Genomic DNA, 11,155 nt, shown 5'->3' on the forward strand with positions numbered 1-11,155 from the left:
TCAGTCTCGCACGCTCACCAGCAGGGCTGCGGGTCAGCCCGTTCACCAGCAGGAGGCGGCACAGGTCCTTCCTTAACACGGAGGCAGACCACAACCAACTTCCAGCAGGATAATTTCACTCCTCATGACAGTTTACTGACCACCCTCAAATCAACGGCACTTAAGGATGGAACTGTGGTTTGTTTTCTTTTCTTATTTATATGTACTAAGCGTTTGTTGTTTTGACACACATGCAAGGGAATATTATGTTTAGATGAACTGCATTGTTACAATGTTATAGGCTATTGTTGTTGATGTTGTTGTTGAAATGTTGAATTAAGCAATAGATGTGATGCTATTATGGCTCAGTGTTTTGTAAAATACAGACCGTTCCTTGGCACTAATCGCTCTAGTACTTCTAGTTCTTTATTGCAAGTTACACAATATCCTTCTTTCTGTGGACGAAATGGTAGCAGGTGAAAGTTTTCTCAAAAGCACCTAATCTTTTAGGCGAAAATTTGGGTTGTCATTTTTGGCAAATATAACAAGGAGTCCAACGTTATGTTTATAAAAATAAAAAAATAAAAACTATTTTGCACTCAAAATAAGGTAAAACATTTTTTTTTACAACGTCTGGCTCCGTCACTAGTGCCACTGCATTCTTATTATGCACACACCATAAGCTTCAAATCGAAAGTTATCCCGCGCATTTAATAGCTGGGTGTATACGTGTTGTTGCACAGGTAACTTTTTCCACAGAGAGTAGAAACTGACCTATAATCAAGCCAGATTTAAAGGTAAGAATGTTAAGAATATTTATGCAGTCGATGTGAAGATTGTGGGGGTGATTAAAGGGTTTCGCAGACGGTGATAGAAGGGTTTTGCCGCGAAGACTCCGGAAAGGGCGCGCATAAAAACATCTGGAGTTTGGAAAAAGCTACCTCTTTAAGTTGTAAATGTTTGTTTTAAGGAAGAAAAAAACAATTCAATCGGTAATTATGTATTTTCTCAAACGGTAGGCCTACTTTCACGAAACCTGTTGGATTCTGTGACTAAACAATGTTTCTTACTATCTAGTTTACATAACCCAAATAGATTAGTGCAGCCGTTTCCGGGAAGTTCAAGTGCAGAATGTTGAAACAGGCGCTTTTATTTAGGGTTTAAAACGTCTCTATCTGTTTCAAAACCATCCTTCTGTAGGGTTCGTTTTACTGGCCCATCTGATCTTTCATGAAGACTGACATTCTCGTCTTTATAGTCAATTTGGCGACATGTCGTCTGGGGAAAATGACAGACACCCAGGCTGGTGTTGTTGCGCAAGCTATTGTTGATACCATCCTAATCCACATCAGTCTGTCCGAAACGTATCAATACGCTTCACCTGCCGTGAAAATAAACAGTCACACCCATGGGATGTACTGTAGTGCCGCGTGACCGCTGCGAAAATAGGCTAATATATTTGCCATAACAGGTAAAATAAGGTCAACTTACAAAATACCTCCCTCTGTCTTATACACTTTATGTCTCTCTCTGCATGTTGTCTGTCCAGGTGTGAATAAACAATGGCCACCATTATGCTGTTGAAGACCCTGGAAGAGTTGACCTCGGAGCAGCTGAAGAGGTTCCAGTGGCACCTCTGCCAGGGGGGCGCCAGCTTCGAGGGTGTCCCCCAAGGCAAGATGGAGAAACGGGACAGACAGGACACAGTCTCTCTCATGGAGAATAAGTGGCCGGAAGAAGCAGTGGCCATCACTCTGGAGATCCTGAGGGAGATGGATCTTAATAAATTAGCAGGGCAACTGGTGGTCCAAAGCAGGGGTGAGTCGATCAAATACAAAGAAAAACCTGAAATGTAAAAGGGCGTCACAGTTCAAATTGGACGTCACATTTAAATACTAGTATTTTTGGACTAAAATTTCATTCACATTTCTTATTTTTCCCCTCAACTGTAGCTTAGTTTGTACCCCTCATCCCCTTCCTCCCCTCTGCTCTCCCCTCCTCACTCTCTCCTTCCCCTCTCTCTCCCCCACTCTCTCTCTCGCTCTACCAGAAGCAGCAACAGCAGCTGTGGCCTCCTCCTCCTCTCCCCGCAGCGTCTCCTCTGCTGCGCCTCCTTCTACTCACGTCACCAACACAGCCCAGCCAGGAGCCATGCTCATAAACCCTACATTTGTCGGCTCCAGTGTCGGTGGTGCAGTGTCCATAACAGTAAACCATGCCCCCCCGCCTCAGGATCAACCGTAGCGATGACGTCTGTCCTTAAAGCCCCGAGGCAAGTTCAGACCCTCCTGGAAGAGATCACTTCACAGCATTAATGTACACATCATAAAAACAAATGTTCGCAATCCCTCAAATTATACATAAAGTAATAAATGATTGGTTCTGTGTCCCAGTGATGTTGCTTATTTTGTGACGGTTTTTATTGGTAACCAACTGAAACAAAGGTAGGCTAATACATATTTCTATGGATATTCTCATTTAGCATTGACATTGTATTTATTGTTTGTATCAGTCAAAGTATAGGATCATCCAACAGGTTTTCAAATATGTATATATAGGCCTACCCGTGTGTGTATATTTTTTGTACATTAATGGTTGGCCTACGTAGGCTTCTATCCAAGCATAGGCATACTTACAATTTACAATGAAAACCTATTTACCATCTCTTAGTTAGTGTGTAATATATTTTTTCTCCCTCGATCGCTTCGTTCTTCATTCGTCCTCCCTCCGCTAGAGGCGTAGTAGTGACCAAATCCCAATGTGTTGACGTTGCTCTGGTGACGTGTACGTTCTGGTTGGACCAGGAAGTAGCTACCAGTGAGAGTTTTAAGAAAATATACCGCTAGATTCTTCGTCACTGGTCTGTCGACTTGTCGTATAGTTTAAACAGTTTTGTATTGATAAGCTATCTAAATACTTTATCTGATTATTGCACTGGGTGAGACAGCTAGATCGTTAGGTAATTGCAAGATATGGCACGGAATCGAGGAGGCGTTTCGACAGTTTTCGGTCCAACGTTGCTCGTGTTATTACTGGCCTTTTGCGAGGCAAGAATACATAAACTCGTTCTGAAGGTAACATATTTTATTTAATGTAATATAACGTAAATATAAATACAAATCCCAATTACAACAATATGTCATGTTTTCTGTTATCTCATGATAGCATTCTTGACTGTTAGCGAGCGTCAGCTAGCATCTAGGCTAGCTAGCTCTAGCTATGTCGGGTGATGGTGACGTCACTTAGTTGACATGTTGTGATGTTGTGGCCGGATAACAGAACAAGATTACTCAAAGCTGCGCACAGCTAGTTGTAACTAACAAGTTATCTTGACCACGTCAAACTGTTTTCCAATGATGAGGCTAACTATCCAGATAGTTACAGTACAACTAGCTATGTAGCTCAAATACATTGTAAACTGTGTGATGTTAAGATAATAAAAGGGCAGACTAGGCCTATCAATTCTTAACATGGCGGATCCCCTTGTTAGTCAGCCAAGATTGTAACGGGCATTGACCAGCTCGTTGTAAACGTGAAAAGCCTACGACTTCGGATGGTTGTGAGACGTAATCAGTTATCTTGTTAACATGTCGACTCCTCTTTCTCCGCCCCCACCCCTCCACTCTTTTGTCCCCCCCAACGTCGCCATCTCTTCCCCTCTCGCTCCCAGAACGAAAATCGATTTGTCATTCACCTCAACACCTTCGGTTTCTATACTAACGGGACACTAGATGTCAACCTGCTCTCTCTGCGTTTACCGAACAAACTCGTGGACTACACTAAAAACCCGGTGAGACCAACTAGCAGTGTTTGTGTGATTACGGGTTGTGCTTGGTTTTGCGTCGTAACTACATCTGTTCTCGTTCTGTTTTTTAGGTGGGCTTCAGTCTGTCGAAGTCTCGCGTAAACGGAGTCCTGTCATACACTGTGAGTGCGTGAAACCAGCCGCATCCTGCGACACAGCATAACTTAGCATAGCCTACATAACATATTATGACATAACATGACTCGTTGATGTATTGTTATAACCGTGTCATCGTAGTCATAATACAATAAGCTGGAATAGAACCATTGCAGAACTTGAATGTTGACGTTGTTTTAAAATGATGCTGACGTGGTGATGTTTTGACGTTTGACGGGGTGTGGCCTCTCGCAGGCGGAGGAGACGGCGACATGTCCGCTAACACTCACAAAACCCACCAACGACGAGCCCCTCGTCCTCTTCATATTCGATGTCGACAATCTCAGGTGTGTGTGTGAGAGCGAGAGAGAGAAAAAAATGAAGAATGGGGGAAGAAATGGGTGGGAAACGTAACACAGGTGTATATCTGTTCCTTCCTGTGTGTCTCCAGGGTCCATGTGAAGTCTTATGGGGACCAGGACAGCCTGCTGACAGCCAGGATGAAGCCAACAGAGACCCCTGCGACAACAGAGACTGGAGGTAGAGGCTGGAGCGGGCGGAAGTAGAGGCTGGGGGCTGGAGGCTAGAGGAGGTGGAGGAGCTGGGTTCGAGAATTTGTGCGTTGTGAAATATTTTGTGGCATGTTGTGATGTCTTCAGGCACCAGGAGGAGGAGAGAGGGAGATGTTGCTGCCCCCACCACTCAAGGGAAGCAGGAGGTGAAGCAGGAGGTGAAGCAGGAGCTGAAGGAGGAGGTGAAGGAGGAGGTGAAGGAGGAGGTGAAGGAAGCTGAATCTGCCATCCAGGTAAGAATAATACTGTTGTGTGTGTGTGTGTGAGAGAGAGAGAGTGTGTGTGTGAGTGTGTGTACTTGTGTGTGCGGGAGCTTACCTGTGTGTATGTGACGCTAAGGTACCTCCCTGATATGTATCCCTCCTTAGTTGGGGAAGACGAAAGAAGTGAACCTCAACCTGCAGAAAACCAATGACTCCTACAGCTTCAGGGTGAGTCCACAGCCCTCATAGGTCCTCCTGCTACACACAGCACCTCCTCCTGCTACACACAGCACCTCCTCCTGCTACACAGCACCTCCTCCTGCTACACAGCACCTCCTCCTGCTACACAGCACCTCCTCCTGCTACACAGCACCTCCTCCTGCTACACACAGCACCTCCTCCTGCTACACAGCACCTCCTCCTGCTACACAGCACCTCCTCCTGCTACACAGCACCTCCTCCTGCTACACAGCACTTCCTCCTGCTACACAGCCCTCACACCTGTCCCAGATAGCTTCATTTTCTCTCTCTCCTCTAGTTCCGCATGACGATTGGCTCATTGGCTGAGGGCTTGTACAACCTCAACTTCCATTACTGCAACAACCTGAAGCCTGGGGTAGACCTGCAGTACTCGCTCAAGGTTAGTGTCTGTCTGTTTCTCTGTCTGTGAGTGTTGATGCACGCATGCGTATGTCTGTTAATGCATGCATGTGTATTAGCGTGTGTGTATTGACACACGTGTGCTTTAACGTGTGTGTGTGTGTGTGCGGCAGGTGGATGTGACAGAGATGAACCCAGGAGGGTACCTGTCAGCAGCAGAGATCACCCTGCCTCGCCTCTACATCAGCATGGCTGCAGTCTTCTTCACCGCAGCCCTGGTCTGGGTCTACACACTGATGAAGCACAGGTACACACACACACACACCTGGTCTGGGTCTACACACTGATGAAGCACAGGTACACACACACCTGGTCTGGGTCTACACACTGATGAAGCACAGGTACACACACACCTGGTCTGGGTCTACACACTGATGAAGCACAGGTACACACACACCTGGTCTCATGTGTGTGCTTGTGTATGTCTCCAGGTACAGTGTGTTCAAGATCCACTGGCTGATGGCGGCTCTGGCCTTCACCAAGGCCATCTCCCTGGTCTTCCACAGTGTGAGAACCTGGACCACTAGAACCCTGACCTTTAGAACCCTGACCACTAGAACCCTGACCACTAGAACCCTGACCACTAGAACCCTGACCCCTAGAACCCTGACCCCTAGAACCCTGACCCCTAGAACCCTGACCACTAGAACCCTGACCTTAAGAACCCTGACCTTTAAAACCCCTGACCACTAGAACCCCGACTAGTCCAGAACGATGTCTGTTCTCACCCTAACTCTGGTGCTTGTCTGTGTTCCCTCCTACAGATCAACTACCACTTCATCAACACAGAGGGACACCCCATAGAGGGCTGGGCTGTCATGTACTACATCACTCACCTGTAGGTCTGGGTGAGAGAGAGAGAGGCTGTGTGTACTACATCACTCACCTGTAGGTCTGGGTGAGAGAGAGGCTGTGTGTACTACATCACTCACCTGTAGGTCTGGGTGAGAGAGAGGCTGTGTGTACTACATCACTCACCTGTAGGTCTGGGTGAGAGAGAGGCTGTGTGTACTACATCACTCACCTGTAGGTCTGGGTGAGAGAGAGGCTGTGTGTACTACATCACTCACCTGTAGGTCTGGGTGAGAGAGAGGCTGTGTGTACTACATCACTCACCTGTAGGTCTGGGTGAGAGAGAGGCTGTGTGTACTACATCACTCACCTGTAGGTCTGGGTGAGAGAGAGGCTGTGTGTACTACATCACTCACCTGTAGGTCTGGGTGAGAGAGAGGCTGTGTGTACTACATCACTCACCTGTAGGTCTGGGTGAGAGAGAGAGAGGCTGTGTGTACTACATCACTCACCTGTAGGTCTGGGTGAGAGAGAGAGAGGCTGTGTGTACTACATCACTCACCTGTAGGTCTGGGTGAGAGAGAGGCTGTGTGTACTACATCACTCACCTGTAGGTCTGGGTGAGAGAGAGGCTGTGTGTACTACATCACTCACCTGTAGGTCTGGGTGAGAGAGAGAGAGGCTGTGTGTACTACATCACTCACCTGTAGGTCTGGGTGAGAGAGAGAGAGGCTGTGTGTACTACATCACTCACCTGTAGGTCTGGGTGAGAGAGAGAGAGGCTGTGTGTACTACATCACTCACCTGTAGGTCTGGGTGAGAGAGAGAGAGGCTGTGTGTACTACATCACTCACCTGTAGGTCTGGGTGAGAGAGAGGCTGTGTGTACTACATCACTCACCTGTAGGTCTGGGTGAGAGAGAGGCTGTGTGTACTACATCACTCACCTGTAGGTCTGGGTGAGAGAGAGAGAGGCTGTGTGTACTACATCACTCACCTGTAGGTCTGGGTGAGAGAGAGGCTGTCATGTACTACATCACTCACCTGTAGGTCTGGGTGAGAGAGAGAGAGGCTGTGTGTACTACATCACTCACCTGTAGGTCTGGGTGAGAGAGAGGCTGTGTGTACTACATCACTCACCTGTAGGTCTGGGTGAGAGAGAGGCTGTGTGTACTACATCACTCACCTGTAGGTCTGGGTGAGAGAGAGAGGCTGTGTGTACTACATCACTCACCTGTAGGTCTGGGTGAGAGAGAGGCTGTCATGTACTACATCACTCACCTGTAGGTCTGGGTGAGAGAGAGGCTGTGTGTACTACATCACTCACCTGTAGGTCTGGGTGAGAGAGAGGCTGTGTGTACTACATCACTCACCTGTAGGTCTGGGTGAGAGAGAGGCTGTGTGTACTACATCACTCACCTGTAGGTCTGGGTGAGAGAGAGGCTGTGTGTACTACATCACTCACCTGTAGGTCTGGGTGAGAGAGAGGCTGTGTGTACTACATCACTCACCTGTAGGTCTGGGTGAGAGAGAGGCTGTGTGTACTACATCACTCACCTGTAGGTCAGGGTGAGAGAGAGGCTGTGTGTACTACATCACTCACCTGTAGGTCAGGGTGAGAGAGAGGCTGTGTAACCCTGCTGGTGTGTGTTAACCCTGCTGGTGTGTGTGTGTGTGTGTGTTAACCCTGCTGGTGTGTGTGTGCAGGCTGAAAGGAGCCCTCCTCTTCATCACCCTGGCGCTGATTGGCACAGGCTGGGCCTTTGTCAAATACATTCTGTCAGACAAGGAGAAGAAGATCTTCATGATCGTCATCCCCCTGCAGGTCAGTGTGTGTGTGTGTGTGTGTGTATACCTGTGGAGGCGTGTGTGTTCTTAAATGTTAATAATAAATGCACTTTTGGCCTGCGGCTTTGGAAAAAAGCGTGTAAAAATGGAGTGTGTGCGCAGGTGCTGGCCAACGTGGCCTACATCATCATCGAGTCCACGGAGGAGGGCACCAGTGAGTACGCCCTCTGGAAGGAGGTGCTCTTCCTGGTCGACCTCATCTGCTGCGGGGCCATCCTCTTCCCCGTCGTCTGGTCAGTGTCTGGAACTATGCTTTGGGAGAAACGTTTAAGGGTTGTATGAAATACAGTTAAATGTTTATGCAGTGTGTGTCTGTAGGTCCATCCGACACCTGCAAGAGGCCTCTAGCACTGATGGGAAAGGTAAAGAATGAAGTGTTTTACGCAATAGTGTTGTTGTTGATGTTGTGGTGGTGGTGTGGTTGATGTTGTTGTTGTTGCCTGATCATCTCTCGGTTTACCCCTCAGCTGCCATGAACCTGGAAAAGCTGAAGCTCTTCAGACATTACTACGTGATGGTGAGTACCTATCCATCAATCCTGCTCCGGTTTGATTAGTATGCTTGAGGGAGATCCTTGTCCTGTGGATATCTGACATCTCTACCCTTCCCTCCCTCCCCCTCTGCTCTCCCTTAATGCAATAACATCTCTTTCCCCTCCTCCCTCCCTTCCTCTCTCCCTGGCTGCCCTCCTGTCGTCCCCCCAGATCGTCTGTTATATCTACTTCACCAGGATCATAGCCATCCTGCTGAAGGTCACCGTACCCTTCCAGTGGCAGTGGTGCTACGAGGTACGTCCACTTCTGATGATGTCACACTCTCACTAGTGCGCTGCCTCCGATGATGATGATCATGATGGTGACTGTTGGTCTGGACATGACCCCTCCATCCCACCTCCTCCTCTCCCTCCCCTCCCCTAGTTCCTGGTGGAGGTGTCTACGCTGGTCTTCTTTGTGCTGACAGGATACAAGTTCCGTCCCGCTTCTAACAACCCCTACCTCCAGCTGCCCTTGGACGAGGAGGACGTGGAGATGGACGAAGTGTAAGGGGAGGGAGGGAGGGGCTTTTGATTAAAGTTTAAAGAGGGTGACACACTTGTGGTTTTAACATTCTCCTTCCTTCCTTCCCCTACATCCCCCCCCCCCCCCTTCAGAGTGACAGAGTCAGGGGCTCTGGAGGGCGTCTCTAAAGTCAAGAAGACCTCTAACGGCCGCGAGCGTCAGAGAGAATCCACCTTGTGAGACTGTGTGTGTGTGTGTGTGTTGCTGTGGAAGAGGAGAGGAACGGAAGAAGAGGTTCCCCCAGTCTCCCCTGTCTGAACTGTGAGTGGCTGCTGCTATGGCAACCGCTGTCTGGCTATGCAAACAACACGGACGTGTCGGACCTTGTCTCTGCCCTCCTCAGACTGTCAGTGGTTTGTTCCAGGAAGTGAGGGAGAGCAGACCCCCCTCTTAGACTCAGATGGAACGGTCCTGTTCCTTTATTTAGACCTGTTCTCTCTGTCACTGTCTCTCTCTCTGTCTCTCTCTCTGTCACTGTCTCTCTCTCTGTCTCTCTCTCTGTCACTGTCTCTCTCTCTGTCTGTCTCTCTCTCTGTCTCTCTCTCTGTCACTGTCTCTCTCTCTGTCTCTCTCTCTGTCTCTCTCTCTGTCACTGTCTCTCTCTCTGTCTGTCTCTCTCTCTGTCTCTCTCTCTGTCACTGTCTCTCTCTCTGTCTCTCTCTCTCTCTCTCTCTCTGTCACTGTCTCTCTCTCTGTCTCTCTCTCTGTCTGTCTCTCTGTCTGTCACTGTCTCTCTCTCTGTCTCTCTCTCTCTCTCTCTCTCTGTCACTGTCTCTCTCTCTCTCTCTCTCTCTGTCTCTCTCTCTGTCTCTCTCTCTGTCACTGTCTCTCTCTCTGTCTCTCTCTCTCTCTCTGTCACTGTCTCTCTCTCTGTCTCTCTCTCTGTCTGTCTCTCTGTCTGTCACTGTCTCTCTCTCTGTCTCTCTCTCTCTCTCTGTCACTGTCTCTCTCTCTCTCTCTCTCTGTCTCTCTCTCTGTCTCTCTCTCTGTCACTGTCTCTCTCTCTCTCTCTCTGTCTCTCTCTCTCTCTGTCTCTCTCTCTGTCACTCTCTCTCTCTCTGTCTCTCTCTCTGTCTGTCTCTCTCTTACTCTCTTTTTCTCTCCATTTCAAACTCCCATGTTTCTTTTCACTCCCTCTCATTCAATCCCCTCCTCTCTCCTTCTACCTATTTTTTCCTTCAACTTCTGTTCTCCGTCTCTCTCTATCTCTCTCTCTTGTACTTTAAATTGTTCTTATCTCCCTCGCTGTTTGAGCTCCAAAGATGGTCATCATTGTTAGAGATTTTGATGTGAGGATATATTTTGTATTCAGATTTAGTTTCTTTGATTTGACTTGACTATTTAAGTGGTACTTCTGCCAATTCCTTCACTGTGTGTGTGTGTGTGTGTGTGTGCCTGCGTCTGTGTTTGTGTGTGTGAGAGAGCGTGTGTGTGTGTGTGTGTGTGAGAGCAGAGAGTGTTCACCGGTTTTAAAGCGTCTTAGACTCCTCCCTAACTGCTGGATATGGATTCAACACCGTATATGGAATCTCTTTGTTCAGGACCATCCAACTCCTCACAACATTCTGTTCTTTCTTTTTCAATAACATTTTCAATATCAACTTTTCATTTCAGTATTTTTGATTGAATATTGAAATGTATTTCAAGAATTTATATCATTCAGTATACGTTCCTTGCATACATTTTAGATGTTATATATTTCAGTATTGCCATGTTTTGTTTATGCTTCTCCTGAGCCGCTAGACCACTGCTGTAAAGTTAGCGCTTCGTTCTGACACGCTGCGTCCCATTCCAAAACCCTGCTTCCTTCCCTGCTTCCTTCCCTGGGTCCTTGTATGGCCATGAGGGTCTGGTATTCACCCAAGGTAGGAAGGCTCCAGGGCTTGAGGGGCCTAGTGAACAAGGGCATGAGGGGAAGGAAGCATGTTTCTGGAATGGAACGCAGCCCAATGTGTGTGTTTTTGCTGGCGGACATTTTGACCAGTCTACACAGCGTTAAGCTCCTTCCTCCCTTCCTTCCTTCTCTTGTATCATCGATCATGGATTTCTCTGAGGAAGGAAGTACAAAACAAAAGACAGGAAGGAAGGAATTAAAGGTGGAGGTGTTACTAGTTTTTGGTTCCTCCTCTCTCGTGTGGTCGTG

At 47.9% G+C, this 11,155-nt stretch overlaps 2 protein-coding genes across 5 annotated transcripts; both read left to right on the top strand.

Annotated features, from left to right (window-relative positions):
- The first annotated feature begins 60 nt into the window (after positions 1-60).
- Positions 61-2,368, top strand: LOC146237271 (caspase b-like). 4 transcript variants are annotated; one of them, XM_084685255.1, is made up of 3 exons: positions 61-177; positions 1,529-1,797; positions 2,030-2,368. In XM_084685255.1, exons 2-3 carry the CDS (start codon positions 1,542-1,544, stop codon positions 2,221-2,223), a joined length of 450 nt encoding a protein of 149 aa, XP_084541381.1. In that variant the 5' UTR covers positions 61-177; positions 1,529-1,541; the 3' UTR covers positions 2,224-2,368. The 4 variants fall into 4 exon arrangements, 3 of the variants coding, with proteins under 3 accessions (XP_084541381.1, XP_084541380.1, XP_084541382.1); XM_084685254.1 differs by lacking the exon at positions 61-177 and adding an exon at positions 635-776; XM_084685256.1 differs by lacking the exon at positions 61-177 and adding an exon at positions 863-971.
- A 382-nt stretch (positions 2,369-2,750) lies between these two features.
- gpr108 (G protein-coupled receptor 108) lies at positions 2,751-9,915 on the top strand. The gene is made up of 18 exons (XM_084685189.1): positions 2,751-3,053; positions 3,650-3,769; positions 3,856-3,906; positions 4,136-4,227; positions 4,332-4,420; positions 4,540-4,685; positions 4,821-4,883; positions 5,194-5,295; positions 5,429-5,562; positions 5,747-5,822; positions 6,080-6,153; positions 7,814-7,931; positions 8,057-8,187; positions 8,273-8,316; positions 8,422-8,471; positions 8,659-8,742; positions 8,872-8,993; positions 9,105-9,915. Exons 1-18 carry the CDS (start codon positions 2,952-2,954, stop codon positions 9,190-9,192), a joined length of 1,686 nt encoding a protein of 561 aa, XP_084541315.1. The 5' UTR covers positions 2,751-2,951; the 3' UTR covers positions 9,193-9,915.
- The last annotated feature ends 1,240 nt before the right edge of the window (positions 9,916-11,155 follow it).

This window comes from Hypomesus nipponensis, chromosome 21 (assembly GCF_054491055.1).
Source record: "Hypomesus nipponensis isolate SF chromosome 21, ASM5449105v1, whole genome shotgun sequence".
Taxonomy (NCBI): Eukaryota; Metazoa; Chordata; class Actinopteri; order Osmeriformes; family Osmeridae; genus Hypomesus; species Hypomesus nipponensis.

What these genes read in the sequence shown, in the direction of transcription:
- LOC146237271 (XM_084685255.1), top strand. Translation starts at nt 1,542, where the DNA reads ATGGCCACCATTATGCTGTTGAAGACCCTGGAAGAGTTGACCTCGGAG. An exon ending in ACTGGTGGTCCAAAGCAGGG is followed by an intron (nt 1,798 to 2,029) that starts GTGAGTCGATCA and finishes TCGCTCTACCAG; the next exon opens with AAGCAGCAACAGCAGCTGTG.
- gpr108 (XM_084685189.1), top strand. Translation starts at nt 2,952, where the DNA reads ATGGCACGGAATCGAGGAGGCGTTTCGACAGTTTTCGGTCCAACGTTG. An exon ending in ACGGAGTCCTGTCATACACT is followed by an intron (nt 3,907 to 4,135) that starts GTGAGTGCGTGA and finishes GGCCTCTCGCAG; the next exon opens with GCGGAGGAGACGGCGACATG. An exon ending in AGTGGCAGTGGTGCTACGAG is followed by an intron (nt 8,743 to 8,871) that starts GTACGTCCACTT and finishes CCCCTCCCCTAG; the next exon opens with TTCCTGGTGGAGGTGTCTAC.